The sequence below is a fragment of the Drosophila obscura genome, unplaced genomic scaffold (genome assembly GCF_018151105.1).
Source record: "Drosophila obscura isolate BZ-5 IFL unplaced genomic scaffold, ASM1815110v1 contig_36, whole genome shotgun sequence".
Lineage (NCBI taxonomy): Eukaryota > Metazoa > Arthropoda > Insecta > Diptera > Drosophilidae > Drosophila > Drosophila obscura.
In genome coordinates, this window is record NW_024542824.1 from 1261034 (window position 1) to 1279835 (window position 18802).

At 40.0% G+C, this 18802-nt stretch overlaps 4 protein-coding genes and 1 long non-coding RNA gene across 5 annotated transcripts in view; 3 read left to right on the plus strand and 2 right to left on the minus strand.

The window, feature by feature from the left end:
• The window catches only part of LOC111076960, a 106660-nt gene that overhangs the window by 48730 nt on the left and 39128 nt on the right, over nt 1-18802 (minus strand). The gene's annotated exons all lie outside the window — the stretch shown is intronic.
• On the plus strand, nt 4990-5438 carry LOC111076971 (male accessory gland serine protease inhibitor-like). Its single transcript, XM_022371054.2, has 2 exons — nt 4990-5117; nt 5188-5438. Exons 1-2 carry the CDS (start codon nt 5051-5053, stop codon nt 5367-5369), a joined length of 249 nt encoding a protein of 82 aa, XP_022226746.1. The 5' UTR covers nt 4990-5050; the 3' UTR covers nt 5370-5438.
• Nucleotides 7152-9139, plus strand: LOC111076980 (male accessory gland serine protease inhibitor-like). Its single transcript, XM_022371064.2, has 2 exons — nt 7152-7269; nt 8880-9139. Exons 1-2 carry the CDS (start codon nt 7203-7205, stop codon nt 9059-9061), a joined length of 249 nt encoding a protein of 82 aa, XP_022226756.1. The 5' UTR covers nt 7152-7202; the 3' UTR covers nt 9062-9139.
• On the minus strand, nt 7564-10814 carry LOC111076982. Its single transcript, XR_002608097.2, has 2 exons — nt 8445-10814; nt 7564-7953 (listed from the first exon to the last, which is right to left on the minus strand). It is a non-coding gene; the product is annotated as an uncharacterized LOC111076982 (long non-coding RNA).
• On the plus strand, nt 7920-8392 carry LOC111076979 (chymotrypsin inhibitor SCI-I-like). Its single transcript, XM_022371062.2, has 2 exons — nt 7920-8061; nt 8132-8392. The coding sequence occupies exons 1-2, from the start codon at nt 7974-7976 to the stop codon at nt 8308-8310; spliced, it is 267 nt and encodes an 88-aa protein (XP_022226754.2). The 5' UTR covers nt 7920-7973; the 3' UTR covers nt 8311-8392.

The following is an 18802-nucleotide window of genomic DNA, read 5'->3' on the forward strand; positions in this document are numbered from 1 at the left end:
TAGCGAAAAGTGGCAACATAATGGGATAGAGGATTAATGGGGAAGGCAGGAAACATGTCTCAGACACAAGGGGAATGCAGACACACACACACACAGTGGCAGAGTGAAAGCCAAAAGGGATAATGTAAATGTTAACCATAATCAAGGAGACAACCGCAAAAGGCATTCAGCCCTTTCTCTATCTACACCTATTTCTCTTTCTCTATCTTTCTCTCAGAGCATATACCTATGTATGTTTGTGTGTTCTCCTCTTCTCTCTGTATGTGTGTGAGTGCGTGTGTGTTCATTTTCTACTTGAGAAGAAGTTCGTGCTAGAAGTTAAGTCAAACTTTTGACACTTTTTCTTCTTGTTGTCCCGACTGCCTGCATCGTTTGCCGTTCGCTGGGCATTTCCCTGGAGGGAAATCCTCCCAGTGGTATGGGCAAAACGTGACAAAGTCCCAGAAAACTGCCTCAACCGCAGCAGCAGCAGCGGCAGCAACAGCAGCAGCAACCTCTTTTAAGTGGCAGCAAAGGATGGGGTACCCCCTATGAGTAGGCTTTAATTTATTATCTGCAATTGAAAGTCGAACATTAAATGGGAGATAAATAGAGCTTCTGAGGAGATTTAGGTGAATGATTCTATAGAACTGTTGAAATATATTTATGGAAATTTTCCATATTCAACTGCAACACAACATAGCAGAAATTTTTCTCCCACAAGCATCTACTGTTTTTATTGAGCTTGCAGCAAATATGGGAGAAACGAGTATATACAGATATACATATGTATGTATATATGTACATGTATGGAGAAATGTGTCTGGAAACATCCACGCCCCTGGGGGAATCACACGAAGAAGCCAATAGAGTGAGAGAGAGAGAGGGGTGGAGGAGTGACCCCCTTAGCTACGTTGGGAAAAAATATGAGACGCACATGGCATACATATAAATTCCCTAAGTTCAGACATTGGAAGAAAAGCAAGGAAAAGGCACAAACTAAATGGAAACCCAAAAGAAAAAAATAAATACAAAAAAAGGAAGGAAAAAAAGAAAACTTAGGACGTCCAGCAGACAAAACCAACAAAATATAAGAACAAAACAAAACACAAAATAAAGAGAAAAAAAAGAAAAATAATAAAAAAAAGGATTTACAATAAAAGCAAACAAAAAAACACGAGCTTCAAACAACAACTGGGGTCGAGGAAAAAAACCGAATAGGAGCGACAGAGAAAGATAGAGGGAGTGAAGAATGGGGAAAAAAACCTTTGTGCACAATGCGGGCCACATTGAGGACGACCAAAAGCGGCAGCAGCCCCAAAAACCAGCAACAGCAACACCACAACCCACAAGCCACCCCCTCACTGCTACACAGCAAACGCCAGTTCCAAACCTCCTCTGGCACCCATTTCCCCAGTTTCTGCCTCTCCTCTCCCCTTCAAAGCAGCACAAAACAAAAATTCAACGAACCAAAAGTCCACATGGGGCTACAGCAACGGCTGCTGCTGCCGCTGTCTCGGCGGCTGCTGTGCTCGACAGTAACGAAATGAATGAAAAAAAACTGCTTCAGCTGTACATATGTACATATATACAAATACATATTCACATATACTATATAGAGAAGAGAAGCCGAAAAAGTGCGCTCCAAAAAAAATAGAAGGAGGAAAAGTGTATGTGTGTGTGTGTGCGTGTGTGTGTTTATGTGAATGTGTATGAGAGTGAAAGAGATTGTGCTAGAAATTGCGCAAAAAAAAATAACAAGAAAGAAATGGTGCGGTTTTTTTTTGGATGATAGCCGAAATTTTGATACTCTTAAATGTCTATTTATCCCATAATATTTCAAATTTAGATGGAGACTACTTTCCATAGTATAACAATCCTATAGCGGCTTTAAATGATTATCAGTAATCTAGTAAATAATTTCAAGATCCAAATTTCAGAAAAGGTATTGCGTAATACCCTTTGATTCATGTCTAACCAAATTTGTGGAGACTGTTGGAAAAAAGAAGATCTGGTCTCTGAGTGAGGTTTTTGTTTTTTGGTTTGGTTTGCGTTTCGTTTCGTTGAGAGCGATGTTCATGTTGGTTTAGGTCTGGTCTGGTCTCTGGTCCTCTCTAGAGGAAGGTGGGGACGGTCTGTGTCAGGGGGTGTGGCAGTGGTCTGGTGGATGGCTTCGTGCCACAGAGCTCGCTGATACCATAACGAGGGACACCAGCGGACAAACGCCGACAGAGAAGAGATGACGATGATGTCTGCCTGAATATACGAGTGTATATGGCTGTGTGTGTGCTTTGTGTGTTTATGTATATATGTATGCATCCATATATATTTGCTTTTGCTGCTGTCTGTGTGCTAACGATGAGTGCCAGACCCGCCCAAACCCCAGACGAGACCCAGACCCGTACTCCGCCCAACCCCAAAACCCGGACTCCCGGCTCGAACCGACCCGGACTCTGGGCTCTGGCTCTGGTTCCGACCAGACCACGCCTGACGTTCGTTCGTTTGTTTGTTCGCTCGTTTGGCGTTCTGTCGTTTACGCCATCGACCTAAAAATCAGTTAGTCGCCGTCTGTCTGTATGTTCCTCTACGTTTGTGTTTGTGTGTGTGTATGCATCTGTAACTGTGTGTGTGTTTCGGGTATATTTGTGTGAACAACTGCAAAAAGGAGTGTCTGTAACGACAGAGGCAGCGCCAGCTGCGCCACACACAAAAAATGTAGCATACATTTTGAGGCAAGCGCTATACATATGGTGAAGTAGGAACAAGCAGAGAAAGGAGGGAAAATTTTCAATAAAAATAATAAAGTTGGAAAGTTGGAAAATTAATAAAATTCCATAAAAAAACTGCTTTGAAAGAGTAGACATGAGTAGACATACTATATATTATACATATAGGGTATATATGTACATATGTATGCTACATAACCATATCTGTTTTATTTTACACATTACCTCCAATATATAGGTTATCATCGCCTCAAGTACACAGAGAAATATAGCAAAAAAAAAAAAACCCACGACAACAGGCTGCAATAGGCGGCAGACAGTGACAGTGACGACACTCGTCATTGGATAAGAGAGGGGAATTCAGCGCGGGTGCATGTCAAAAGCTCATGACACTGACTGACCGCAGCACTCGCTGCCCCAACAGGGCGGGGCTTTTCTGTCCCCGCCAGACATGTCAGACATGGAGGCGGCCAATTCATTAGGACTCTTCACCTCTCTTTTTGGTTGCATGCCCCCCTTTACACCATCCGGTCCCCCTCCGCTCGCACTGGTGCTCGCTACTGGGTCTCTGATCGATGGCTCTCTGCGGTCACGCGACTGTCGGGCCCACGCTGCTCTCGTTGGCTCGCTTTTGGTCGACCTACATTCAATTTGCGAGCGACCGCAAAACGCAGTCTGACAGTTGACGATTATAACCCACCCGATGATGATGATGTTGATGCAGCAGCAGCATCCATCCCATGTATACATAATATGTCGAAGGGTAGATGCAACGTTAAATGAGAGCAGCAGCAGCAACAACGGAAATATGATTTTACGCCATGAAAATTGGGAATGGATAGTGGAACGCAGATAGGTGCTGGATGGGTGGGTGTTATCCACTTGTGACAGTGCGCTTTCAACGGATGTTGACTTAAATTAAGTTTTAAAGAAACTTTTTCTTAACTAATTACTAAATTGTACGGAAAATCTTTATAATTTTTCGATGAAAGTGTTTGTAAATGCTTTGAGAGACATTTCGAATTGGGTTAGCTTTGATTTTTCATGGAAATTACTTTGTTACATTATTGTTTAAATAGATAAAAAGAAAATAAGAGCTAGTATAGGATATTAAGAAGAATATGTGAGACCGTCCATTCTAAATAATATTTAGATGCTACTCTTGTAAGCCAAAATTTTGCCATTAATCAATGATTTACTAGATACATGTATTAATAAAAGATTCAACAATCTCATCCACGTTTTTCATATTATCCCGAGACGAACGGTGCCAAATGTTCATATTCAACGGATGTCCATTATAAACGAGAAGGAACGTGTGAGTCGTTTCTGGGGACACGACTCTACTTATACCCGTACTCAGTCAGTATATACATTATTGAGCTTATGATTTTTTAGAATTTTAGAAAAAAAAAAATTTTACATTTCACTTTTTTTTGCTACATCTGCTATCTACATATACAATGTCTATTCGACATCTAACATGTAGATTGTACATGTTCCATTCATATTCTACATCTCCTCCGCTAGGGGTTGCTCGCGCACTGAACGCGGCAGAGTGTGCGAGCGAGAAGGAAAATGAGTTGCGTTGTTGTGGCAGGAGGGGGCAACAGAAAATTAATTTCTTCATTCTGGCTATAATTATGATCCGATCTGATTCAGATTCGGTAGTCTGGTAGATATGGATATTCTCTACGATACTTTATCGTATCTTAAAAATTGTGCCTGCCACAGATTTTCGTCCTTTGTGTGGGCGGAAGGGGGCGGGGCGAAATTTTGAAATACACTTGTAGCAGTGTGATATCACATGAGTCTGGAAACCAAATTTGGTTACCATAACTCTTATAGTCTCTGAGATCCAGGCGCTCAACAAGACGGACAGACGGACGGTCGGACGGACGGACGGACAGACAGACACGGCTATATCGACTCGGCTATTGATGCTGATCAAGAATATATATACTTTATGGGGTCGGAAAATTTTCCTTCTCTGCGTTACACACATCAACTTTTACCACAAATCTAATATACCCCTTAACTCTTTTTTGAGTACGGGTATAATAAACAAAGTGACGACTTCTTAGGTGGATCGAAATGGCGGGAAAGTCCACAAAGCATTAGTGACTTCGTTCATGGTCACAGTTTTTCATATTTCCATGTACCGGTTTTCGGTTCAATCAGTTAATTTTAATTACTGGTTGCAGATCCGGTTTAATTCCCATTCCAGAGCTAATGGATTTATTCCTTGTACCACAATTCTGACTCCATATATATCTACTTCCCATATGAATTCAAAAAGTCGCTCACATCATCTGGAAGAAACAGTCCACTGATATACAACGAAAATGAAGTTAATATTCCTCGTAGGCGTTATTTTTTCCCTGTCTGACCTTTCACTGGCTCTAAAGAATCGTGAGTATAACCAGGGAATGGAAAGAACTGAATGGAATATTGATATATCTGTGATAAATGTTACTTGCAGCGATCTGTGGTCAAGAACCGGGCAAGCAGGGCAAAGGTGAATTGATTTGCTTTGCATATATTCCGAAATTTTCCTATTATCCCGAAAAGAACGAGTGCGTAAAATGGATATACGGAGGATGTGGTGAGAACGATAATATTTTCGAAAAGAAAGAGGAATGCGAGTCTAAATGCAAAGAATAGTCTATATGCTGAGTGAATAATAATTTTTACGAAAAAATTGGTCAGCAATAAAGGCTATTCAGTTAAAAATTACGTCTTCTTAAGTGGATCGAAAGATGAAAGTGTCTTTCGGTCATGGTTCCGTATTTTTGGTTTCCATGTATCGGTTTCGGTTCAGGTACTGACCTTGAATCAGTTTATTTAAGTTCACGGCTTAATTGCCTTTCCAGAACTAATGGATTTATTCATTATTTTTTATTGCACTACACTACAACACGACAATTAAGCTGTGGCCAAAAATGACTTTTTATACCCGTACTCAAAAAAGAGTTAAGGGGTATATTAGATTTGTGGTAAAAGTGGATGTGTGTAACGCAGAGAAGGAAACGTTTCCGACCCCATAAAGTATATATATTTATGATCAGCATCAATAGCCGAGTCGATATAGCCATGTCTGTCTGTCCGTCTGTCTGTCTTGTTGAGCGCCTAGATCTCAGAGACTATAAGAGCTAGGGCAACCAAATTTGGTTTCCAGACTTATGTGATATCCCACTGCTACAAGTGTATTTCAAAATTTCGCCCCGCCCCCACAAAAGACGAAAATCTGTAGCAGGCACATTTTTTAAGATACGATAAAACTAAAAACGCAGTATCGTAGAGAATGACCATATCTACCAGACTGCCGAATCTGAATCAGATCGGATCATAATTATAGCCAGAATGAAGAAATTAATTTTCTGTTGCCCCCTCCTGCCACAACAACGCAACTCATTTTCCTTCTCGCTCGCACACTCTGCCGTGTTCAGTGCGCGAGCAACCCCTAGCGGAGGAGATGTAGAATATGAATGGAACATGTACAGTCTACATGTTAGATGTAGAATAGACATTGTATATGTAGAATAGCAGATGTAGCAAAAAAATGTAAACTTTAATTTTAATTTTTTCTCGTTCTTATAGATTTCGGGGTTTACAAATTTTTAACCTATTATGGTTTTTTTTTATGGTTTAGTTTTTTTTTTAAAGAATTTTATAAAATCTGATATTTTTTTAATGAAATACCGAAATAATACCGAAAAAATTATGAAATTTGAATTTGAAAGCTTAATATCTTCCAGGCGTTAAGCTACAGGTACAAAGAGTCTGGGTCTGACTTATAACTGCATTTGCCAGCTTTTCAGAACTGCAAAGTTCTATGCAACCAGATATAAGATATTTAAGTTTTGTGAACAATAAAAGCACTAATTTCAGGTAAAATTAGTTTTGAGTCGTTTTGGTCAAACGGCTGCAAGTTGACCGTTTATCCATAGATTTTAATGATCAATACCTTAAACGACGCCTTATTAATGCGTCTATATATTGGCCAAGAATTATTTTTTTGTCGAGTTTTCAAGTTGTTAAAGTCAAAATTTCGAAAAAAAAAAATACCGCAAGAAATGATGAAATTTGAATTTGAAAGCTTAATATCATCCAGGTGTTAAGGTGCAGATACAAAACGTCTGGGTCGGATTTTAAGCTGCATTTGTCAGCTTTTCAGATCTGCAAAGTTCTTTGCAACCAGATATAAGATACTTAAGTTATGTGAAAAATAGAAGCACCACCTCTGAAAAAAATACCATATTATAAAAATTCTTTAAAAAAATTAAACCATAAAAAAAATTAAGTACTACAAAAATTTTTACATCCCGAAATCTATCAGATAAACTCATTTTAGTTCACAGCCTGAATAAAAGGTTAAATTTTGTTGAGTAGTGTTATTTATTCCAATTCCTACTCTGATATATCTACTTCCCATATGAAACTAAATAAGTCGCTATACATTATCTGAAAGAAGCAGTCCACTAATCTAAAACGAAAATGAAGTTAATTTTTCTCGTATGCGTTATCTATGCCCTGTCTGACCTTTCACTGGCTCTAAAGGATCGTGAGTATAAGGAAAAAATAGAAAAATCGCAATAAAATATTGATATATTTTGTATTAAATTTATATTGCAGCGATTTGTGGTGAGCGACCGGCCACAAACTCCGTTGGTAAATTAATGTGTCTGGAATATTTACCGAGATTTTCCTACTATCCCGAGAAGAAGGAGTGCAAAATGTTTGTATACGGCGGATGTGGTGGGAACAAAAATAATTTCCGAAACCTAACTTCATGCGAGGCCAAATGCAAGGAATAATCCATTGTTTAATTTCCTGAGTAAATCATAATTCATACGAATAAATTGTTCAGCAATAAAAGGATATATAATTGAAAATGTCATCTTTTCTCTGGGACGATATTGATGGACAGTCCACCAAGCCACAGCGAGAATTAAGTCAATTTCCATCGTGGGCATCACTTCGTCTTTCTGGCTTTGCACTTTAACATCTCCGACACCGATTAGCATTAGGCGTTACAGACTTCGCGTATCAGTCATGGTTCATGGTTCCGTATTTTCGGGTTCCATATATCGGTTCTGGATTAAGGTATAGGTATTGACCTGAATCAGTTCATTTCAGGTAATGGTTTGATTCCCTTTACAGAACGAATGAAATTATTCTGTGTACCACAATTCATATTCCTTTTAGATGTACTTCCCATAAAATCACATTAGTCGCTCGTTATTATCTGGAAGACGCAGATCACCAATGAAAATGAAGTTAATTTGTATCGTAGGCATCATCTTAGCTCTGTATGGGGTTGCACTGTGCTCTGAGCCGCCGAGGATAAAAGATCGTGAGTATAACGAGAGAATGGGAAAATCAAACTGCGATATTGATATATTTGTACGCAATGTCTCTTGCAGCGATCTGTAGTCAAGAACCGGCCAAAAACTCACTTGGTAATAGAACTTGCTTTGCCTATGAGCCACGTTTTACGTATTATAACAAGACGAACGAGTGTAAAGGGTTTATATACGGTGGTTGTGGTGAGAATGATAATAGTTTCTTCGACAAAATTGCATGCGAGGCAAAATGCGTGTAAAAATCCATTCCATTTTTTACTGTTATATATATAATAATAAAATGACATGCAGTCGAAAATGTCGACTTGCTATCGAACTAGATAGAATGACTTAAATCAATGCGAATATCACAATTCTTTTTCCATGTACATACTCGTATAAGTACTTCCTATATCCATATTTTATTTAGAAGGCACAGTCCATCAATCCTCATTTACAGCGTAGATATGTATCGTCTTTGCGTTTTTTGGCGTGGCTCTTTGTTTTCCACGACACTAATGTAAGTCTGTTTTGGTCATGGTTAGAAGAATATCGGTTCACGGCTTCAGTTTCGGTTTAATTCCATTTACAGAACTAATATATTTATTCTTACTCCTATCAACTTCCCAAATGAACTCAAATAAGTCGCTCCACATAATCTGGAAGAAACACTCCACTAATCTTCAACAAAAATGAGGTTTATTTTGCTTGTAGGCATTATCTTTGCCCTGGCTGACATTTCACTGGCTCTAAAGGATCGTGAGTATAGCGAGGGAATGGAAAGAGCGCAATGGAATATTGATATATCTGTGTTAAATGTTTCTTTCAGCGATCTGTGGTCAAGAGCCGGGCAAGCAGGGAAAAGGTGCAGTGATATGCTTGGCATATATTCCGAAATTTACCTATTATCCCGATAAGAACGTTTGCGTAAAATGGATATACGGAGGATGTGGTCAGAACGATAATATTTTCGAAAAGAAAGAGGAATGCGAGTCTAAGTGCAAAGAATAGTCTATTGTTTAATAATGTGAGTGAATAATAATTTTTACGAAAAAATTGGTCAGCAATAAAGGGATATTCAATTGAAAATGACGTCTTCTTAAGTGTCTTTCGGTCATGGTTCCGTATTTTTGGTTTCTATGTATCGGTTTTGTTCAGGTATTGACCTTGGATCAGTTTTTTTAAGTTACCGGTTTAATTCCCTTTCCAGAACTAATGGATTTATTCTGTGTTCCACAATTCTTCCTCTGATATGTATATCTACTTCCTATATGCAACCAAGTAAGTCGCTCCACATAATCTGGAAGAAGCAGCCCACTAATCTAAAATGAAAATGAAGTTAATTTTTCTCGTAGGTGTTAGCTTTTCCCTGTCTGACCTGTCACTGGCCCTAAAGGATCGTGAGTACATAGAGGGGATGAAAAGAGCTCAATGGAGTATTGATATATCTTGATATATATTGATATATATGCTAAATGTTTCTTGCAGCGATCTGTGGTCAAGAGCCGGCCAAAAATGGCAACGAAACAGACTGCTCTCCATCTGCTTCTCAGCTAGTATTTACCTATTACAAAAAGACGAACAATTGTGAGACTTTTCGATACTTCGGATGTGCTGCGAACGAAAATCATTTCCCAAAAGAAGTGTTTTGCAGGATGTTATACAAGACATAATCCTTTGTTTTATATCGTAGAATAGAATATACGAATAAACAAACTCTATGGATCTGTCGATTGTGGTTTTAATAGATTATGGGGCTTTGTATGATCTAAGAAACGATTTGAGAATCAATGTAGCAATCACACAATGAGCATCGTTCTTCCTATTACAATTCTCTCTTATCCTTCCATTTCGCTTCTCGTTTGTGGTTCCCTCTTGTTGGTGCATATATGCATAATGTATAGTGCCTCAAAGTATTGTAAAGCGACAATCACACTGAAATCTGCTTTTGAGTTGGCCAAGAGAGCATTGCATAGTTTTGTTGGTTGCAATTTTGGTTTTGTAGACCCTCTTTCCCCATACCCCCATGCCCTCTTTAGGCATGACCTGATTCTGTGTTTGCTGCTGGGGTTTTCTTCTGCCAGCAAGAGTTGAAGGTCGTTTTCTGTTGGAAATGAGAAAACCCGCAGCCAACAACCGACAACCAGCAGCATTCGTAGTCGCAGCTGCAACTGAATCTAACAGAGAGAGACCCTTTCTCTTTCCCCTACTACCTACTCTCTATATTTCTCTGTTTGGGCTCTCCATTTCTCACACATTCTTTGCTGGTCGCCGACAGCACTTTGTGCACCACTTTGGTGAACCACACGCCCACATACTAGTCCGAGTACCATATCCATCTGTAGTACAATCCAGCAAATGGAGACGCAGACTCTTGACGAGGCTCTGGCATAATGGAGCCACATCCAAATCCACAACCAAATGCGAATCCGAATGGGGGGAAATGCTAATACAGTCAGAACTCTCTGTAGAGGCAAGTTGGGGAGAATTATTTGGAAAGTGGGTCGCCTTTGGGAGCACTCTTGTTTGGTTGGTTTCCAAAACTCTTCCGAAGGATCTCCACTGTACCATAAAGCAGTTGAAAGCTGGCATTTGTATGAGTGTATTCATGAGTGTGTGTGTATGTGCGAGTGTATTTGCGAGTGTCTCTCCGACGACTATTTACAATGGCATTGCAGTTTCTTTTGTTAGTCAACCACTTGCGATGCGAGAGCTGGCAAAAACCGAACAACAATCTGCCCTGGACTCTGCCACCCACTTGCCCCACCCCTATTGCTCCCACTCTTGGTCTTATCCCAGAATATTTCCATATCACTTTTAATCTTTATTATCGATGACACAACGACTGTGGGCAACCATTTTCTACTTGTATTTTTTATTCGTTCTTTTGCTATTATTTTTCCACAGTTTTTCTGCCATCATTCTGCTTTTTATACCATCGACAAGAGGATATTACGATTGGGAGCAACTCTTTCGGCAACAGAGACTTACCATAAATAGCGTTACTAAGATTTCAGGCCTGAAACGTTGCTTAAGGTATTATTTCTGCTACAAAAGATCAAGAGAGGAAGAACGGAAATGTATCTAGTTACATCATGTTTCATCCAATTTGAAAATTCTATTGAAAAACATGTAGGTGTTTAGTCAATTTTTTTTTTATCGAAATCGATTAATAATTGATTAAATTAATAATTTCTTTTCTGATCGATTACTTTGTATAATACAGTACTTAAAGCTGAATTATTTATAAAAATTTGTTAATTAGCGGTAATTTGACATACAAATTGTTTACCTTTAAGGTATTTAAAGTTCTTATATTCCCTTCTGTAATTTCTTCGCTTTTTTTCTGTACATAGCTTTCCAAATGGCGAATGTCTCCCATTGCTTACTGCCCCCATTACCGCTCCTCCGCTCCACTCCTATATTTTCTTTCTTGCTTCACTTTCTTCTTCCCTTCGTACCTTTTCCCATCCTGTGCTGTAGTTCTGATTCGTTTTTCGCCTTTTTCCTTTCTCTGTTTTTTTTTTTGCAACAATTTTGCAACTTTATGTTGTCCATTCCCCGATTCCCATTCCCCTCCCCACCCCTGCCTTCTGGGAGTTTGCCTCGCCGGTCGCGTAATTCATGTGGAAAGCGTCGCCAGTGTCGAGACCCCATAAAAACCCAAGTGCCGTGGTAGGGGTAATGGTGGCACGCCGGAATGGGAGCAGCAGCAGGAACAGAATATGGTTCGAGGAGTCCGAGACAACAAGAAGAAGCAGTAGAAAAGGCCAAATAGGGGAGAGGCGGGGCAGTTTTATGGTTGGGAAGGTAGAACCTATTTTTTCAATGTGTCCTTCGTCCTATTGTATAGCCAACAATGTCTGCCACTCCCTAGACCCCAACCTCTCTCCTCACCACACCGTGCCACTTTCCATTCATTACCAACTGCGTCGCGTCTGAAATTTTCATTTATATTTTTTTGTACTTTGCTCTCTTTCACACACTCTGTAGCTGTCTCTCTCTTTTGGCCGACATAATTTGCTAACTGAAATGGAAAACATTTTCGACAGGCCAAAGCGGGGCGCAGAGTCGCCGGACGGCAGGCGGCAGACACGCGCACCAATACAGAGTCAAAAATGAAACGAGCTCACACAGACAGGCGGGCCGTGAGGAGGAGACAGGAAGCAGACACAGGCGGTGGGAGGAGGAAAAAGGAGGAGACAGGCGAAACCAGGACGCAAGAGACAGCAGAAAAAGGTGCTGGGGGAAAGGAGCGCAGAACACACAAAAAAAAATGGTGGCACAGACAGGAAAAAGCATGTCGCCGACGAGGACGAATCGGATATGGAAACACAAGCGTGTGCTTGCGTGTGGCTGTAGCTTGAAAGCCCATTGTCCTGTTTTTTTTTGCGTTTCTTATCGATGGGACTGGTACTGGCACTGGACTGGCGTTGACGATGACTAGGACGATGCCAGGGCGATGGTGATGGCGACCCCAGAAGCTTGTCACAGCTATAAGCTTTTGTTCTTTTTTTTTCTAGTTACCCCCAACTGAAACTAAATGTTTTTCAGGACTACTTCTCTGTGCTTCACAACATGTCATAAAAGCGTGCGACAACAGCAAAATGTTATAATAATGACTCAAGTAGGGATGGGTCTGAAAATGTTCACATCCCATTCTCTCTCTTTGTGTTAATGTAGAAAGTGTGTGACACTCCTTTATATTTGTATACATATGTACATTATTTGATATCCCTTTATGGGTAAGGTGCGTTTCACAACTTTAAGACTGATTAATATTAATAAAATATTTTCTAGAACCCGATACAATTCTTTACATATGGTGAAAGCGATGAAAATATGTGGGTTATCATGGTTTTTCTTATCGACTGAACCGCATTCTCTATTCAAAACACTATGCCGCATTTCATAGCCTATTTTTTTGTTGTATATAGACGAAGGACCTTGTCTTGGTCAAATGACAGCAGCCATTCACTCCACCATCTCTGACCCTGAAACAGACACCGCGAATAATACGCGCAAAAATTTATATTTCACGCGATTTTAGTGTCGAAAATATTTCGTTATGAAATTAACATTGCATTGCTAAATGCAAATGTGGGTATAATGATGAAAAACAAATGTTAAATCGGCTAATGAAATCCGGATTCGAATGGGAGTGCTAAGTGGAAAAACACTACGTCGCACGTGCCTTCGATTTGAATGGGATAGATAGACAGGTAAATGGTAGATGGATGAATATGTCTGATCAGACAATTGCTGGAACAGACAAACGGAAAGGCAGAAGAATGATAGATGTTGTGTAATTAACGAACGAGGGTTTAAACCAGTGTTTGATTTGTGGTTTTGGAATGAATAAAAGGTTGGATATGATGCGCAAAGGATTGGATGATGATTAAGAGTAAGCATTGCCTAGGATACATAAATAATACGCTCTTCAAGGGTCTTCTCTTAAACATAAAATATAATCATAAAAATAACAAAAATGTAAAAGGGGTTTACTTCTCTAACCATATCACCCATTTCCTATTCTCATTCCCTATTATTTTTACCTCTTCTCTGCATTATCTTTGGGGCGGCCGTGTACCTTCTCATAGATCATTGATCACCATAGAAAGCCATAACTTGAACAAGCAACTTCCATGGCCATGGGCCACACACACAATGGATGGATGCAACTGCCACGGAGGCCTGAGATGCCACAAGATAGAGGGGCCCAAAGAGCGGTGGCAGTAGCAACAGTTGCATCGTCCCAAAGGAAGTCGAGGTCTTTTGGTCTGCGGCACAAGGTTTTCCATTGGAGTCATCGTCGTCGTCGTCGGTCGTCAGGTGATGAATGGTAATGAAATTGTTGCTCTGTCAGTTGTTGCTGCTGCTGTTGTTGCACCGCCGCTTTGTCTGGCAGTTGGTGCCTCCAGAGCCTCAGCCAACAGTTGCCTCAATAAAAACTAATGCAGAGGCAACGTCAGTTGTTGTTGCAGCCGATAATCATCTGCTGTTGCCGCTGCTGCTGCGGTTGTGGCCATGGTGGTGACGGTGGTGGCTTGGCCCACTTGTTGCCACCACCCATAGACGATGTTGCCACTGCCACTGCCCCAGCCATAGCCACAGACTGCAGTCCCATCAGATGTGGTAGCAGAAAAACATAAAATTTTATGCATTTGTATTTCTTGTGAAGCGAACAGTAAGCAATACTAGTTACTCCTCGTACGCCCCTTGACAGACCCAAAAACAATTGTCGGGTTTCCTCTCCAGTCAACTTCAAACGGTTTGTTGCTGTTGTTTCTGCTGTTGCTGCTGCTGCTGTTCGCTGGCTCGTTTTGATTAATCTGACTCTGTAATGCAAAAAACCATTTGGCCAAAAGCAGTATCCACAATTAAAGACCGAAACGTGGTATACTCTTGAAAAATGGATCGTTTATTATGGGATAAAATGTTTCTAAAGTACGAAGAAAAACAATGAAACCTAAAGATTATTCAGATTTAAAAATTTACATTTGGGATATATTTTTTTTGTTCCGTTTCAAGTGTCACTTGTCCTACAGTGTCCCTCGGTCGGTTCCCTGTTTTTTCCTTTGACGCATTACAATCACAATACCCTCTTTAAGTGTATAACAAAAAAAAACCTTTGAGAGAAACAAGTTATTACAACAAGATAGCGCGGAAAAAAATACAGTCTTGGGACTGGCACCGCCTCGTGCCTCATGTTCAACCCAGTTAAAAGGCCAAACTTGACCTGGCCATGGAATGGATTTAGATACGAGTACGAGAGTATATCCTCATAAAAAGGGGGAAATTCGCGTATAATTTCTCTCGTTTTCTTTCGGTTTTTGGGGGCATGCCGCCCACGTTCCTTACATTTTTGGCACGAGGCACAATAAAATTGCGGAAATGATTCAAGTCAAATGATTGACAGGCATTGATCGGGCGGGAAATTGCCGAGAGAGATGGAGCATGTAGCTTGATTGGATAATTGCAGGACGCCCTCGTAACGAGAGCCAGAGAAAAGTCAGAAAAAAAAGAACGAAATACCCCAAAATCACAGCATTAAATTGTAGCTTCTTAAGAATATATTATTTAGGATGGGAATTATCATTTGCCAAGCGCACAAAATCTAATTTTATACAAAGTAAGAGATCCACTACTGCAATATGTCTTTCGAATAAAAATTTAATTGCTCGAATTATCAGAAATTGAACTCCGAGCCCATCGCAATTTTTTATCAGCTAAAAACTTTTGTAAATGCATGCACACATACTTTATGTGCATATATTCAATTAAGTCGTCAAGAACCGAAGCAACGCAAATCTAACGGAAAGATGAGCATTCCTTGGCTGAGAATAGACATAAAATAAATCATTATTCTTTTTTAAAAGATTATCAAAAATTTCGGTAATTAACATTTTTAACATTTTATTTCTGGAGTTATCCAATGTCCAAAATGTAGAAAATTTCATCGAATAATATTCGACTTAGTCTTAGACTTGGAATTGTGCAACTGGAGAGAACGTAAAAACGAGCTGAGGATTCGTTATATAATACCTTTGGTCTTTCTTCAATGGATAGTCCAGACGACAGCACAGCCAACGTATGACATTCAGATCACATTCAGATTATTCTTGAGCTGCTTCTTCTGGTTGGAACAAACCTCCCTAATTCCCAGGGCTTTAGTTGGCTGGTGATTCCAGTCACTACAGCACTTATCACTGTTACCAGAGAGGCATCTAATGTATATAAAATGTATTTAATGCGCAAAGTGTTTTCTTATCCTTATGATTAAATTATCAGGAACTATTCAGATTGCCTCAAAAAAAAGAACAAAAATACCAAGAACCTGACACAAAAATCCCTCAAAAATATTTCATTCAAGAAGAACAACCATCAGAAGGCCGAAGGAGCTTTAATGTGTTTTTCAGAACATGCGCCACCCACAGCTGCTGCCACGCCCCAGACCCCAAAAAATAAGGAAGAAGTCGAGAGAAACAGAAAGAGAGAGAATGGTCTGAGAGAGAGACAGTGACAGGGAGGTAAGGGACGACATAAACTTGGAATGTTTAATGTGCCTCAAACTTTTGCTGACATGACTGTCACTAATGCCAAACACGCGCCACAATTTTCACAGACACAAACGCATACAGACGCAGGAACAAACATCAATACACACACACATACACATACACACACACAAGCAGAAATAACGAGAAATATGTATACATTTGGCACAGAAAAGCACACACAAAACGAAGGAGAACAACGATATAACACACAAAACTGTGTCGCACTCACAGCAGACATCGAAGGACAGCAGGCCCATAAAGGGGGTGAGGAGAAAAGAGCGTAGAAGAAGAGTCGTAAAAGGAAGCGGAAGGATGAGAGAGAGGGAGAGCGGAGGCAGGGCACCAAATGCCAAAGGAAACGGAAGCTATGGGCGAGGCAACAACTGCTGCCGTCGTCTGGTAACGCCAGCAGACAGTGCCAGCAGACACACGCACACACACAGAGCACAGTATATACACAGTAAGAGAGAGAGAGAGGGAGCAAGAAATTCGGGGAAAAGGAAAAGACAGGGAGAGATAAGGCGCCATATACAGAGCACAGACTGTCGGAACAACAGACCAAGCGGCCGAAAGACCGTCTGAACGACTGAACAACATGGAAGCAAAAGTGTTTTCTGATTCCCTAACAAAGGGTATCTTTGAATAATGAAAATATTAAGGTTATTCTATCCTATATCTGCATATTTGAATATGGATGGATCGATCGACTCTATCCTTCAAAATATTACCTCAAACTATGTTCGTTGGTAGGAAAAATTAAGAAGTTCCAGTGCCAAAAGACCTCCGCCATGAACCCTCAGAAAATGTTGATTGAAATCTTTCTATCTAGTTTAAATGTTTCTATGTAAAATTATCTTCAGCTTTAGATGTTTTCTTTCTCTTAAATATACATATACATATACTATCTCATAGCACCATTTTTTAGAGTATTACAAACTTCGGCTCTCCTTTGTGGATTTTTCCCATTTTGTGGGTCGTCCCAAAAAGTAATTTCCCCATTTATGGCAAACCTTGTTGTTGCTGCTGCTGCTGGTTTCGTCTCGGCAGACACTGCCCAGCCACCCAATTAAGCCATAAGTCCAACCACCACCGCAGCCACTCCGCCAAATTGCCACAGCCACCACCCACTGGCAGCCCACACTCCTGAGCTTTGGCTTTGGCTGTTGTTGTTGCCACACAACCTACAGCAACAAAATTTTTCTGAGGGTCGTCATTCGGCTATTGCCTGGTCTCTCTCTCTCTCTCTCTCTCTCTCTATCTCACTTTTTGCCACAAGGCACTGAATATAGGCAACAGACGGGGCGAAAAAAAAACCAGCAGACGAGGAAAAGTTTTTCCTTCCACATCTTCTGCTGATTCTTCCTATTTCCTTAGCCGACATTTATTTTTATTCTTCCATCTTCTATCCCTTGGGTTCCTGCCACGTTGACGCCCTTTTGTCTTACGACATCGACGATGTCGACGCCATCCCTAGCCATCCGTGGAACTAGTCCGCAAGTTTCAGGCATCATCTCAACAGCGCCAACATTGTCTTCATCTTGATTCTACTTTTGCTCCAGTTTTGCTTCTACTTTTATTGCTACGTCCCCTTCTTCTACTTTATGTTCTTCCTTTTCTGCTTTTTCTTTTACTTTTTGTTTCTTTTATAAACTTTTTTGCTCTTGTTTGCAGTTGGGATGTGTCTCAAGGGTGGTTTATGACATTTTCCCCTTCGGCTTGTTCTGGTTTTTGGTTCTGGGTCTTTTTAAGTTTTTATTGATTAACGTGGATTTATTTAGAAATTTCTTTCCATTTTTTTTAAATATGGGTTGATATTATGCAGAGATGCCGACTTAAATTAATCAGTAAAATAACAGAAAAGACATTAAAAACGGCTTTAAAAAAAATACTGTAAGATACCAAAAATAAATTCTAAAAATAGCCGTACAAATTCCATAAAACATTAAAAATACTGGAATGCTGTAGGCTCTACGCCCCAAACTCACTCTTTTCCAATTTTGCATGCTTTCTTTATGCAAATTCAAATCTACATTTCCAAGGCATAACTAACGAAAACCTCAAGACCCCGCATACCATTCACGAACACCCATACTCCGTAACAATCCCCCTTCCCCATGCCACTCAGACACGTGTTGCTGTTAAAATCGACTTATATTTTTCTGTATGTCTCTCAAAAACAAGCTGCGTAAACAGGTGTCAAAAATGTGAGACAGAGATAGGCTCCAGCAACAAAAACCACACCGTTTCTGCCTCTGTCTGTGGCATAAACCAGATCAAGCAACTTGTTGGTCATGATGTTTGCTTTCTGAATGAAGGCGCGAAAGGTAACAAACGGTAAAAAATAAAATAAAATAAATGTAAATCTTTTGAGGCACCAATTGAGGGTTGATAAATTTCAACTACGCATAACGCTGCTCTAATTGTTTCTAATCCCTCGAAACTCGTTTGATGCTGTAGACGCTATGCGGATTTTTTAACTGCGATACACTTCAAATTTAAGCTATGGCCAGTTGCTGGTGAGGGTTGTCTCCCAATGAATTGTGATAATTATTTCAATTTTAGTGGGTACACCTATACTATAGCTCCTACAGTGGCCAAGAATTTAAAATATCTGATTGAAATGTGAAAGATTAATATATGTATGTATACTTATATGCATGTAGGTACAGTATACCATAGGACCATTTGGTCC